The 15,733-nt window shown below is 33.5% G+C and overlaps 1 protein-coding gene across 1 annotated transcript in view; it reads left to right on the top strand.

Annotated features, from left to right (window-relative positions):
• The window catches only part of LOC127717463 (uncharacterized), a 30,140-nt gene extending 14,987 nt beyond the window's left edge, over positions 1-15,153 (top strand). The window contains exons 3-7 of the mRNA XM_052223098.1: positions 1,377-1,551; positions 8,781-8,923; positions 11,061-11,219; positions 12,049-12,273; positions 13,577-15,153. Of these exons, the coding sequence (XP_052079058.1) occupies positions 1,377-1,551; positions 8,781-8,923; positions 11,061-11,219; positions 12,049-12,260 (689 nt within the window). The 3' untranslated portion in view covers positions 12,261-12,273; positions 13,577-15,153. The remainder of the gene's footprint in view (positions 1-1,376; positions 1,552-8,780; positions 8,924-11,060; positions 11,220-12,048; positions 12,274-13,576) is intronic.
• The last annotated feature ends 580 nt before the right edge of the window (positions 15,154-15,733 follow it).

Here is a 15,733-nt window from a genome sequence, read left to right as displayed (position 1 = left end):
GGTTAGGTAATTCCTGGATCCGATTTCCACGGAGGAATTTCGCTCATCAGGAATCGAATCCAGATTTTACCCATCCACCGTCACACAATTTTCATTATTTACTTCTCGTGATTCGGATTCCTCTGCAGATTCCGGATCTGGATACCTAGTGTGATGTGTAAACTAGTTTACCCTGCCCGATTAAGCAAATTAAAAAATCGAAGTGCAATTGCATATAATACACGTAAATGTTTGAGAAGGCTTAGATAAACATTTTTTATCGGGGGGGGGGGGGGGGAGGGGGGGGGGATGGAGGGGACGTCACGATTCTCATATTAAAGACACAGTATCATGTTATTTATTTCAAAATAAACTTTTTTATTGATAGCTACAGACGCAGAATCTTAAAGTTGTATCTATCATTACCTTGGATTTTACCATTTTCAAATTTTGAGTACGAAAGCTTTTGGAATTTATTTAGTACTTGAAATTCATACATACGTTTACACACATTATTGCTATTGCTACATTCGAGAACATATTAAGGATTCATAGAGAAGGCAGATTTTGTATTTGTAATTTAAATTGACATACAGTTGCTCAGGTCTTTAAGGTGGTATGGGAGTATAAACGAAAAATGATAGAATTTTTTCATACTTTGTTGTATAAAGTATATATGTTGGTATGTTCAAAAACATACTTAAAATGATAGGTCACCGATTATTTTTTCAAGCTACAGGTTGTGACAAAATGACACATTTTGTATGGATTATACAGGAAAAAAACATCATTATCTGAATAGAAAGTAATCTAAATGGTAGAATTTTGAAATAAAATACGAGAAGATAGCTCTTAGAAAATGCTTTCGGAATATCAATTAAAAGAAAAGATAGGGTCACCGCACGTTTTTTTCTGCTATATCATAAAATAGAAAAAAATCATGTAGATTCCTTTAGAAATTATACTATTTCAGAGTAACTTCCACTTAATACGCTAAATTTGAAAAAAAAAATAAAATCTAAATCAAAACGGTTGTAAAAATATTAGTAATTATAAGTTAAAATCTTATAAATTTGTTCCTTTGAATGAAAATTCACATATAATTAGTTAATTGCATTCCTGCATCAAATTTTGCTGACTTGATTGAAAATATGGACCTATAGTGTTCTGCTATCCTACAATCCAAGATGGCGAAATACACCCATACTACCTTAAGTCTTAGTTTAAGACTGTGTCGCAGTGGCGCACAATATAAATAGGTTGATCATGATAATTATAAGATAATGAATTGGCAATAGTATTTTCCAACATGACTTAATTATTTACAATTGTTTGTATTTGAAGACAAAAATATAGGGTAAATTTTAATATTGGACCTTCTTGAAAATTCATTGCAGCAGGTACCAAGTGCTTCAATGAATCAATTACAGCAACGAACGGTACATTCTACTGTCCAGACTCCGGACATCCTTCCGAATGGACAGCATGTTGCGGAGACAAACCTCAACAGTTTTGTTGTCTGCCAGGTATACGTAAAAATCCGAAGAAGCAAGATGTAACTCTTGATTTAATGTAAGTTATAAAGTTATTATACATTTACCGGTAGTGAACTTGTTATAGTTGTGTAAATGAGTGTAAAACCTCAGCCTAAAATACCTTCACAGTAGATTTACTCAAACAATTATAATTTAAAAAATACACACTTCTTTTACATGCGTATTCAGGATGATCGAATGGAATGAAATACAGAAAAAATAAAAAACAAACAAACAAACAAACAAACAAAGGATATGGGGTATCCCTCCATGACACAAAATCAGTACATGCACAGCGAAAAAACACACAAAAAGCAAAGGAACAGCGCTTTTATTTCTGCTCTTCATCTCAAAGTCACAGTGAGTCCTTCAACACGGAACAAAATAATTATCATCTCACTGCAAGTTTAAGACGGCACGTAGCACCGTTTTGAGCGGTATTCTTTGCAAGAATAATTTGGATAGACTTTGTAAGATGTAACACCACCTAATCGGGCCCGGTCAAAAAAGATCATACTGGAAAGTAGTACATATTTTAAATAAAAAAGTTTCTATACATAAGGGTAAATCTTAAACTATGTAGCATATATTTTAGTAATTAATGTTTCGAATATAAGGAGCAAATCTGCTATCTTTGACAAAGTTGCAAAGCAGCAACATCTTATGAACTAACTGACATGGATTTAAGGCGATTGTGTAAATTAACTGACTGACATGGATTTGTGGCGATGGTGTAAATTAAAGACCTTACGAATCGATTGATAGACTATTTTGAGTTACAAAAGTAAACAAGTGAACTATGCTAGAAATAACATTTGAAAAAAAGCGAAAGTTAGGGGTTGTTGTCAATTTTGGACAAACAAGAATGACTTCATCAGGTATGATTAACTCATTCTGTCGAAGTGGTACATTTGTAACTACTAACAAGGAGTTTTTTGGACCAATTTCTGCATGTATCTCCTGATCCGAGCATTCACAGAATATTGACAATGCATTTTTAAGATAACCTTGTAGTTTAATTCATCCTATATTTAGAGAGAGAGAAAAATGAAACATCAAGGGGTAGACCTTGGTTCAGGGACATACATTTGTAATTCTTGAAATAGGTAATGCGTTTGTAATATCCGGTTTCATCAATGCCTTTTAAGCCTCTTCATATCAACGGAAGTAAAAACATCTGTCTTACTAAGAAGCTTACAATTCAATTATGAAAATGTTTGACACAAACGTAATAATCATTTGTAAGAGTTATATCCCTTTTCATGGGTTTAACTCCCCTTAAGCACGATATGCACGGAGTGAAACAGAAGTATAGAGAACATATCCGCATTGGCTAGAGGTATAGGAGGAGGGTTAAGATCTCACAAAACATGTTTAACCCCACCACACTTTTGTTCCTGTCCTAAGTCAGGAACCTCTAGCCTTTGCTTGTCTTGTTTGTTCTGTTTGAATTTTGTTCCAATGTATGTTTTTCGGAGTTAAGTGGACGTCAATTTCGCTGGTCTGGTATATGTTATTGTTTAGGAACAACTGAAGCCCGCCTCCGAGTGCGGGATTTTCCCGCTGCGTTGAAGACCTATAGGTGGCCTTGGGCTGTTTTCTGTTTTTTGGTCAAGTTGTTGTCTCTTTGACACTTTCCCAGTTTCTATTTTCTTTTCTATAAATTCTATTGAGATAAGTTTTTAAGTCATTTCCCTCAGACGTCATGTTTCAACAAGCGTTTTAAGCTTCTACTACACGATTTTACTTAGTAAATTACAGTTTTAACTTAATGACTTATTTGTAATTACCTTGCTCTCTCTAATAATCTTAACTACACGACATTAAGTATCAATTTTAACTTTGACATTTAAACAATTTTCTTTTTAATTATCCTTTAACAATGCATTGAAAATGTAATAATCGAAAGAATTATTGATCATCCTTGACTTCCGTATAAGAGCTGTTATAACGTTATCACATCACTATGCAGTCTAGCTAAAATATACTGAATGGAAAAGTAAAGCACCGCCTCTGTTACAATTAAGAAATGACTGTAATATTTTTTCTGTCTATGAAGAAATAACAAAAAATGTGATGCCCACTGAATAACCCACGTAGCAGGTTATTTAAAAGTGTGCTTTTGATGTTATTTCGAATAGACAGAAAAATATTAAAGGCATTCCTTATAATTCAATTCCAAATTCCATTTTTTTAAGGAGTAAATCACAAAATTATGTCGTTAAGCTGATAGACAGAAAACTTTCAGCCAATCAGAAGATGTGTTACATCCAAAATTAAATTATTATTAAATACACTGAATTAAAATGTAAAGCACCACGGCGCCTCTGTTATAAGGTTAAAATATCACTATAGATCTACAGAAGCTAAGATATACTGAAGGAAAAAGAAATGCACCGCCTCTGTTTCAATGTAAAAACACTATTATCTAGTAGCTTAAATATAGTGAATGAAAAGGTAAAGCAGCGCCTCCGTTACAATGTTATAACAGCTTTATCCAGTAGCTAAAATAAACTGAATGAAAAATAACAGCACCACCACTATAACAATGTTAAAAATACACTATGCAGTAGCTAAAATATACTGGAGGAAAAATGTACAGCAGCGCCTCAGTCACACTGTTATAACAGTTCTATCCAGTCTTGCTATCATATATTGAAAGAAAAAGTAAAGCACCGCCTCTGTAACAAGGTTAAAAGACCACTATCCAGTAGCTTAAATATACTGAACGAAAAAGTAAAAAACTGCCTCAGAGTCTGTTACAATGTTATAACAGCTCCGGTAGCTAACATATACTAAAAGCACCGTGGCACTTCTGTTAAAAGGTTAAAACATCACTATTTATAGAAGCTAAAATAAACTGAATGTAAAAGTAAAGCACCGACTGTGCAGCAATGTTAAAACACCACTATTCAATAGCTAAAATATATTGAATGTAAAAAGAAAGCACCGCCTCTGTTACAATATCAAAACATCATTATCCGGTAGCTGAAATATACTAAATGAGAGAATAAAGCACTACCTCTGTTACAATATTAAAACATCACTATCCAGTAGCTGAAATATACTGAATGAAATAGTAAAGCACTACCTCTGTTACAATGTTAAAACACCACTATCAAGTCTAGATAAAATATACTGAATGAAAAACTAAAGCACTGCCCTTTTACAATATCCAGTAATTTGAAGATACTGAATAAAAAAAGTAAAGCACCATGGCGTCTCTGTTACAAGGTTAAAACATCACTATCTATAGAAGCTAAAATATACTGAATGAACAAATAAAGCACCGCCTCTTTACAATAATGAAAATAACAGTAGTAAAGTTTGTGCGTTTAAAACACTTTTCTGGCCATACCTTCATCAGGAACGCTCAAACAAAAACTATGAAAGCTTTGGTTGAAAACAAAATAACTGTAGGAGCTATATGACCTAAAGGGATCTAAATAGAATAGCCAAATCCATCTAAGGTCAACTTTGCCTGATGACTTTGCCTGATGATAAAGGTGTTCTCACAGTTTCTCGTTTTTCTGAATCTTGAATATTTGAGACCTTTACTTGATTGATCTTCAATAATGACATTATAAATAATGTATTCTTTCAAAAATGAAAAAAAATCATCAAATTAGTGGGTCGTTTTCTGAATTTGGAAAAGACAATATTGTATATGAAGATTTGTGGACATAAATTGGCGATTTGATGGTTTTAAATTGGGTCTACAGGCAACTCATCAGAGAAGTTAACAAAACGATATATGCGACCATCAAATCCCAAACTGATGCTCGCAAAACTTATGAAGTACAATTGAAGTGTTATCTCAATTCTAGAAGATTTCATAAGTGTCCATTGAGTTTCAAATAATTATTAGTTAAAATCATGGCAAGTGGTTTAGTAACAGTTATGCCATCAGAGATTAAGCCAAGCCAGAGAATATATAAATAATGAGATGTGGTAAACAAAAACTGTGATTGCAAATGGGACAACTATTCATACACCAGAGACCGAAGGACGATGATGTCAAAACAACTAAAGGTCACGGAACGGCGATAAACAGTTGATATTTCCTACAAAAAGAGAGGTTGAAGATACCAAAGGGAAATAAAAAAAATATGAGTCTAAGAAAAACTGACAATACTATCATGGTAAACGACGAAAAGACAAACAAAAGTCTACAAAACACTGCATCGAAAACTAAACACTAACCAACCCGAACCACATCAAAAACCTGTAGTTTCTTATTTCTCTAGGTGTTCAGTGTATCTGTTATGAAATCATTGACATTATTAAATCCCGGTTTCAATTACGTTTGAGTAATAATTGATAATGTTCATTATCGACATTTTATAGCAAATTAAGTTATATGATATAACGTATGTTAATGGGTAATTTTGTTGCTACAAGAACTAACACTAAAGCAACGGCTGAAGTACGTCCATTATTCATTTTTCAAAATTCAAAATTTAATAATGAACAATGAAATAGTTTCTTAAGTAATCATAAGGAAATAAGGTACCCAAAGGAACTCATTTGAAATAAATAAATCTAATACAGACAGCAATAACTGTCTATTTCTTAATTTGTATATTTCAATTACACACGGGAAACTATACAAAAAATTACGACAAAAGAGTTTTATTGGTACTAACATTGATTTTGTTTTTGAAACATTAAACATAACTAAATATATATTGCGATATATGTACAGTTATAAGAACTCATTATCCTACATCCTGTACTGTTTATTTATATTTCGGCATAGCACAAGGTCATGCGTTTCTGAGACTTTTAATGACATATTTACACTAAGTCCGTTGGATGTGTACTTATTTATACTTTAGTCTGGGAGAACATGATTTATTTATTAGTTGTTATTAGAGTTAAACTAGCTTTCAGTAACTGCGAGTACTCTTGTTTCTCTGCTTTGTTTCTTTAATTTTTATGTTAGCTGTTTTTGTGCCTCGTGCCGATCTTTCAGAGTTAAGCCAATTGCTACTGATTTTTACAGTTTGTTCTTGTGTTGTTCTACTACACCACTTTCCCAGGTTAGGTGGCGGTTGAGCGATCACAAACGTGTTATCCCCGCCACATTTTTTATGTGCCTGTCCCAAGCCAGGAGCCTGTAGTTCAGTGGTTGTCGTTGGTTCATCTTTGTCATTTTTGTTGTTCGTAAATTGTTTTGTTTTTTATTAATAGGCCGTTGGTTTTCTCTTTTGAATTGTTTCACATTTTTCATATCGGTGTCTTTTATAGCCGACTATACGGTATTGATTTTTCTCATTGTTGAAGGCCGTTCGGTTGCCTACAATTGAATTTATAGATACATGGTGATTTCTAGTCCCGATTGTTGATGACGATGACGATATTGCTGATGTTGATGAATTGGTGTTTACCGTCAGTGGCAAATATTACATTCATTTCTTCATATCAGAACGAGAACATATTAATGTGATATGAACATTTACCCTGACTTGGTACTAGACCAGCACACGCAGTCGGAATTTTAATGTCCTAGTTCATGGCTTATTATGATTTTTGCATACATTCAAATTGAAATAAACATTTTCACTAGGTTTTGCCATTTAAACTTTGAAAAAAAAAATTCTATTGATGCTCAACTTTTCTGTGGAAATTGTTTGTACTAAACCAGAAACAGCATAATCCTTCACCGTTTGTTTTTTTTAGAATATATGTATTGTTTTAAAGTTTGAATGGACTATGTTTTCAAAAATGTACGAACTGAACTATTTGCTCTTCTCTTGTTATTATCATGAATTTCATATTAAGTGTATGGGAAAATCATGTATTCAAGTAAAATTAAAATTGAGAATGGAAATGGGAAATGTGTCAAAAAGACAACAACCCGACCAACGAGCAGAAAACAGCCGAAGGCCACCAATGGGTCTTCAATACAGCGAGAAAATCCCGCACCCAGAGGCGGGCTTCAACTGGCCTCTAAGCAATAATGTTTACTAGTTCAGTAATAATGGATGTCATACTAAACTCCGAAATATATATAAAAGAAACTAAAATTAAAAATCATAAAAGACTAACAAAGGCCAGAGGCTCCTGACTTGGGACAGGCGCAAAAATGCAGCGGGGTTAAACATGTTTTTTTTTTTTTATCTCAACCCTCCCCTATACCTCTAGCCAATGTAGAAAAAACAAACACACAGCAATACGCACAGTAAAACTCAGTTTTAAAAAAGCCCGAGTCCGATGTCAGAATAGGTAACAAAAGAAACTAAACAAAATGACAATGATACATAAATTAACAAAGGACTACTAGCAGTTACTGACATGCCAGCTCCATATCATGCCAACAACTGGTTTTAAAATAAATGTGTTTATTTCCGATGCAAAGACCCTATAAGTGAATCAATATTAAAGCCAAAATATGCCATCTTTAATGACCTGACAACAGTATCGTAACTATATCCCTTCTTAATAAGTCTGTTTATAGGTTTTGTTGGCTTTAGAGGTGAATGCCGACATTTTTGTGCTTTGTAAAAAATATTACCATAAAAGATTGGATGTGAAATACCTGAACGTATAAGATGTCTGTATGTTGATTTATATTTACGAATGATGTCCTTGTACCGATGATAAAATTTAGTAAATGTTTTGACTAGTTTGTGATATCGAAAACCCTGGTGTAATAATTTTTCAGTAATACAAGTCACTTCTGTATGCGTAAATTATTGCAATTCTAATCTGTGGTTATGTCTTTGCAACATCATAGAGTGTTTGTAGAACCAGAAACATGTCCGGCATGAGGGTATGGATGGGGTTCACAGAATAAAAAATAGTCGGCGAAATTAAAAAATGACATAGAAAAAAGGTGACAAAAAGTACAATAACAAAAATACCGAACTCTAAGGAAAATTCAAAACAGAAAGTCCCTTATGAAATATCAAAATAAAAAGCTCAAACACATCAAACAAATGGGAAACAACTGTCATATTCCTGACTTGATACAGGCATTTCCAATGTATCATTATAGTGTCTGGATGGGGTCCTTCATGTCTGTATTCTTAAAGTTTTTTTTAGGTCAATTTTCCTTAATCTTTAATTTTTTGGCCGTTATTTTCTGTTTTTTTTTTTTTTATATTTTAGAACCCAATTATTTTCTATTCTTTATGTTTTTGGGCGTATTTTTCTCTATTCTTTATTTTTAGGCCAATGTTTCTGCTGTATTGGCTCATTATTCTCTATTCTGTAGACCCCATCTAGACCCTCATATAATCGTTTTTATATTTCTAATTTTAGAACTGCCTTAAGTATAGTGATAGGATTTATAGTCTCTATATCTTGTTGTTTACTGCTCTATTGTTGTTGCTGTCAAAAACGATCAGGAGTGCATTCTGGGAAGTTAGTATGGCTAAAAAGAAAAAAGCAAGGAGGCAAAACAGGTATGTTAGATATAAACACTGTCCATATCATTGTCCGATGGTCAACAAAATGTAAATTACATTCCATATTTGTCTGATGGTTATATAAATATAATTTACTGTCTTTATCAAAGCCAGAGACAATATTAAAGACAGGTCGATAATTTTGAGGAACCATGTTCCATAATAAAAGCCACAAACTAGGAAGAGGAAATTAGATATAGATGGGACACAGAAAGAGACCCCTTTGAGAAAATGACTGGGTGTTTCTGCTCCTAAATCATTTGCTTGTTTAGTTTGTACTAAATACGGTCAACGTAGAAATTTGCACGTGGTTTTTTTTTCGATTATTCGAGATCAAGTGAAATGTTCAAAAGTAAAATAACAAAAAATCACCGAATTCCGAGGAAAATTCAAAACGGAAAGTCCTTTAACAAATGGCAAAGCTCAAACACATCAAACGAATGGAAAACAACTGTCATATTTTACAGGCATTTCCTTCTGTAGAAAATGGTGGATTAAACCTGGTTTTATAGCTAGTTAAACCTCTCACTTGTATGACAGTCGCGTAAAAATTCCAAAAATATCCCGGGAACGAATAGTTTGTCGAAAGCAAATAATATGTCAACGGCGTTATAGGTTGGTGCGCGAATCTTGTCTCTGCGAAAGGTTTATGCATTTAAATCGCGAACAATACTATTTTATCATTTTTTCTATTTGAAAATAGCAAAAAATTATACGATCTTTATGTTATGTGTTACCAGTCAATGGAGTTTAACAAACAACATTCAATCAATTTAATTGTAACTTTTATGTTACCCCGCCTTTGTGTCATGGAGTAATCTAGCTTTTCTATTTTATACCACATACTTCTAGACGTTGTGATTTTCAGTCTCCTTTATGAACCGTAAAGCAATATTATTGAGGCAGTTGCCTTCAGTGCAGGTTCGATAAATCAATTATTGACAATGGACTAAACTCTGCAATCTCATTGATCTGGAACAATATAAATGCTAGCAAGAAACCAGATATAAGTGGTTAGCAATCAGTGGTTGTCGTTGGTTCATGTCTGTCATATTTGTTTTTCGCCTTTTATAGCCTATTATACAGAATGGGTTTTTCTCATTGTTGAAGGTCGTACGGTTGCCTATAATTGCTTACATCCACTTCATTTGAACTCCGCTGGATAGTTGTCTCAATGGCAATCATACTTCATCCTCTTATTTTTATATAAGGACCAATAATGTATTGCCTTTTATAGGTCGTTAGGTTTTATTGTCGCTGGGCTTTCTGTGTTGTTGACCTATGCCCTGTATAAGAATGATTGTGTGTGGGCCAGATCAGTCAACAAAATGTTTATCTATTTTAGCTCCCTTGTTTCACTTTTCAATGTTGACATTCTTTTCTAATTTATGAATGAACAAGATAACCACATGCTGAACACATGCACAATCTATCTCCACTATAGTTCAAATTAAAGTTTGCATGAATACGGATTCAAATGAAATTGAATTATGAACTTGCAAGCCAATAATATATCAGCGATGTTTTTAAGCTTATTTTGACGAAATTGAACCAAACTTACTGCTAATATCAAAATTTAATTTCTTAATTCCGCTTTTATAAATGTTTGAAACAAAAACAAAAATCATATTTAATTTGCTAATGCGCCTTTTACCCGGTTATCTTTGATTAGTTTTGCCTGTTGTCTGTTGATATGTTCATTCGACGCCGATCTAAAAGGACTAATTATGCCAGTTTTCCTACCGGAGGTCGTTGGTTCTCTACGGATACTCCAGTTTTCTTCCCAAATTAGAACTAGCCGCCATGATAAAGCCAAGAGTTCTGAAACTGGCGTAAAAAGAGGCGAAATATACCAAAGGTACATTCAAACTCATAAGTCGAAAATAAAATGACAACGCCATGGCAAAAATAGAAAAAGACCCAAAGACAAACAACAGTACACAAAAACAACATAGAAAACTAAAGACTTAGCAACACGAAACCCACCAAAAACTTGGGTGATTTCAGTTGTCCCGGAAGGATAAGCAGATCATGCTCCACATGTGGCACCCGTCGTGTTGCTCATGTAAGTACAAACCCCATGATAAAGCACCAACAACAACCATGTATTATATGAAAATTAAATGTATTGCAGTATATACTACGAGTGACAATCCAGACCTTGACGATGATCAGGAAGGTACAGAACTAGTAGGATTTATAGAACAAAAAGATGAGGACGGATTTAGATCAAGAACTGGCTCTGTTATAGAGTCTAGACCAGGATCAAGGAGAGCTTCTAAAGCCTCAATAGGTGAGTTACTAGTATCTTGATCTGAAACCAATTCCGTTTTTAATCAAACCAAAGTTCAAGGATAGCTTACATTTCTTAATATTACTATGTAAACTATATAGATTTTGAACTACCTCCAATGGAATACATATCAGATTGAAAAAATTTAAGACTTCATAAGGGAGGTAATATGGATCCAGAACGTTCTTTGTTAATGCGCCTGAGCCAGGATCAAGGAGAGATTCTAATATTTCATTATATGTAAATTATATGTAAACTGGTATATGGATCAAGAACCCAAGCCTCTGATAAAATATTTACAAGGGTCAATAAAGTCTATGTTAGGTGCCAGTTGGTAATTCCAGAACTGGATTAAATTGTTTAAACAAGTAACTTCAGTTAGAAATGTAACAGAATATAACTCAAGATAAAAGTAGCATACATGACGTTATTATGTATATTGATTACATTTAAAAAAATGATTGTGAAATAGAAACTAAACCAGCATCATCAGGGGGAAAACACTTTTGTACATATTTTGATTAGATTAAACAAGTGGCTGTGTAAGAGAATATAAACCAAGGGGGAAAATAGATCAAACCGAGCTTTAGTTTTTTATTAGATTTACAAAATGACTGTGTAGCAGAATATAAACCAGGGTAAATAGAACTTCAAAAACCTCAATTTGTAAGTTGTATGCAATGGTCGAGCAGGGAATATGCATTTGTTGTCTGCTCTATGGTCGGGTTGTTGTCTCTTTGACACATTCCCCATTTCCATTCTCAATTTTATTTCAATTTTTTCATGTTTTTTTTCGTTCATGGAAGGCATATTTCTGCTTGTATTTCAGACCATAAGCATGAGCATAAACATGAGCATAAACATGAGCATAAACACGAACATAAGCATGATCATAAGCATGACCATAACAAAACAGACACAGATGGCACTGCCAATCATTCTCCGATTCCTGTTGTAAAACACGTGACTCCATCAGGGCAAGTCTTAATGGTACCACTTATAAATATTCAGGGAAGTACGCCGGGAACATCACCATCATAGTGATTACCAACAGGTAAGCTGTGTTCGTATAACAATATAGGAAAACAGTGCCAAATATAAATGTAGTCACAGAGTCTTAGATTTTTGTTATATCTACGACCATATTGTAATCAATTATGCATTTGGTCTTAGTAAATTTTAGGAATTATTAGGAACATTTTGTCCCCAAGGATGACTTGGGAATATAGATATACGGTCACACTGGTCTTCCGCCGACCGGCAGTAAAATCTTTGCCAAATTGAGGCGTCCGTATGGCTGTGCAGGATGTATAACTACGTATCCACGTCATGTCAGAATGAGGACGTTATATCTGATGACTCGTGAAGAGACAGTGCCAAACTCTCCGCACGTTGTGAAAACTTGCAACGTCTCTTTTGTGGGTCCCATCGGTGGTCTGTTGCAATGCAGAATTTCTGTCCTTATCCAATATACCCTCGTTTTCCAGTGGCAGCCCCCTACCTTCATCCCGGACGATTTTTATTACAGGATTTATCTAAATAAATGTATTTGTTGTTGATTTGTTTTTCGTCCTCAGCATGCATGGACTATTTGCCACTGGATTACAACAATTAATGTTTAAATAAGGAGATGAAGTGTGATTGCCAATGAGACAACTAACAACCAGTGAACCAATAGATACAACTAACGATACCATATAGCCTTCAACAATGAACACAACCGATAGAGTATAGTAAACTTTAAAAGGTCTCGGTATGAAAAAACAAATATGTAAAACAATTGAAAACCAACGGCACGAATGATTCCAAACAAAATATACAATAAACAAATATGGCAGACCACAACTAACGACAACCAAAATTTAACAGACTCCTTACTTTGGAAGACTGACGAAGAATAAGGCGGGGCTTAACAAGTTTATGAGTGCTTGAATCGTCTCTCCCTAATCCCTTACAGTGGTGTTACAGCTCAACATAATTAAGAACAAACTGTACAAAATCAATTGGAAAAGCCTACAGCTTCACTAATCAGATAGGCACAAAATAAATAAAAAAAACTTAACAAAAAAGGAAAAAAAAGCACGGTAACAAACGCACCTAAATTAAAATTATTTTTTTCATTTTATACCTTGGAAGTCTCAAATATTTTTGAAAATAACCAGCATTCCAAATATCCGCATGAATTCATTAACCTTAAAAACAAGACTCATTCCACATTCTGTTTATGATTAAAAACATACATTATAAAAGCAAAAATGTAAATTTTTCTATAGGAAGCAAATGAAGCATTAATGTGTGATTTTATGGTTGTATTCGTTTCATAAAAATTCTCGAGAGGCATTATTCATATTTTCCAGGTAAACCATTAGATGATTTATATATAGAAAGAAAGTAAAGAATGGAGACATTTTCAACTTAAGATACGCACTAAAGTCATTCCTTTGACAATGCTCAAAGACAATTGTCACGTCAAGGGAAATGTAACGGATCCACTCGATAACACCAGAACGAGGCGGTTATTAATATTTAATTATTACATACAAATGTATAATGTTTTTGATCAATATGTCTGTAGCAGGATCAAATCTGTCATTATAAAAATAACTTTAAAGACATAGTAATAAAGGCTCGTGTACTGGCGCTTGTTTGTCAACAGGTGCTCTTTTATTTCATGTGGTATTAAAATTGTTGAAACGAGCTCATTACACATTGAGTCGTGCTTTCGTTTAAATCCGCTGATGCATCTTATCTTTTTTATATCTTTAAAAAAAAAAAAAGTAAAACCACAAAAATACTGAACTCCGAGGAAAATTCAATCGGAAAGTCCCTAATCACATGGCAAAATCAAATGACAAAACACATCAAACGAATGGACAACAACTGTCATATTCCTGACTTGGTACAGGCATTTTCAAATGTAGAAAATGGTGGATTGAACCTGGTTTTATAGCGCTAAACCTCTCACTTTAAATGTATGATAGTAAAATTCTACGGTAGAAAGGCAGTTCGACTTCATTCGATTATTACTTTTTGGATGCTTATCATTTTGAATTTCCAGTAAAGTGGAGCTTATGCATAAATGACTTGAAAAGATAGGCTCATGTATTTGCCCGGTATATCTTGGAAAATTGATATCACGACGCATATTCACTAATGCACTAATGCACTGTGATCAATATTTATTTGGCAATCAATAACTTGAGGCCATTTTGAGGATGCAATGAGCCGCAGGATATTATATGTTGAGGGCATGATTTTGACTATTTTAGGTGAAGAATATCAACAAAGATGGGTTCCTTTGTTCTCGGTTTTGTCATTAGGTGTATGTCAATACCTCATGTCCTTTCTTTTCCATTGTATTCGAATGAATGTGTCAAAATTTACATTAATTGTTTATTCAATGCTTTGAAACATTATTTCTTCTTATTAATTCAAGTTTGGAAACAAAATTGATAGGCGAACAAAACACAACAACTCTTCTGGGGGGAGGGTTAAGTCAATGTAAGTTTTAAAACAGCTGTTTGCTATGATAAAATGCAAGATGGGAATGACATCACTGATTTGACATTTGTAGACGAAACACGCGTCTTTCTTACAAAATTATATAATTAATGTAAATTTTGACGCATTCATTCGAATACAATGGAAAAGAAAGGACATGAGGTATTGACATACACCTAATGACAAAACCGAGAACAAAGGAACCCATCTTTGTTGATATTCTCCACCTAAAATAATCAAAATCATGCCCTCAACATACAATATCCTGCGGCTCATTGCATCCTCAAAATGGCCTCAAGTTATTGATTGTCAAATAAATATTGATCACAGTGCATTAGTGCATTAGTGCATATGCGTCGTGATATCAAGTTTCCAAGATATACCGGGCAAATACATGAGCCTATCTTTTCAAATCATTTATGCATAAGCTCCACTTTACCTGGTATCTTTGATGAGTTGTTTATGATAGAAAGCATATTACAATCCTTTGATTTATTTTAGGACCAGTCGACAGATTTTATCCCGCCTTTAGATGTTAAACATCAATTAATGAAATATAATTGTATTTTTGTATTTATCTGTCGTATGAGAACACTTTTCATTTAAGTCAATATTGCACATATTAACCAATTATGTAATTTTCTTACTAATGTTATTTTAGTTTTCCTACCAAGTAGAATTATTAGTTCAATGAATACTTATATGTATATAATATAATAACATGATCATCAATAATCTTATTAATCTTCCTATATCTACTATATGCAATGAATTTTCTGTAGGATTCGAATACAAATAGTACGTACGTCTATTTCATCACGGGTTTGTATTTTGTGAAGCATTTTATATTTTTTGTGATTAGGTTACTAGTGGCTTCAAAGATAGTGACAGCTTACTATTTGCTATCATAAGTGTTCAGGGGGTACAGAAAGAAAACGTGATTTAACCTAGTGTTATACTATAAGATATATGATATAGTGTGTGGCTAAGGATGAGTCACTATATCAAATCAT

The sequence above is a fragment of the Mytilus californianus genome, unplaced genomic scaffold, assembly GCF_021869535.1.
Source record: "Mytilus californianus isolate M0D057914Y unplaced genomic scaffold, xbMytCali1.0.p SCAF_10, whole genome shotgun sequence".
In the NCBI taxonomy this organism is placed as follows: domain Eukaryota; kingdom Metazoa; phylum Mollusca; class Bivalvia; order Mytilida; family Mytilidae; genus Mytilus; species Mytilus californianus.
The sequence above is the reverse complement of the archived record's forward strand: the minus strand, read 5'-3'. Positions and strand labels throughout refer to the sequence as shown.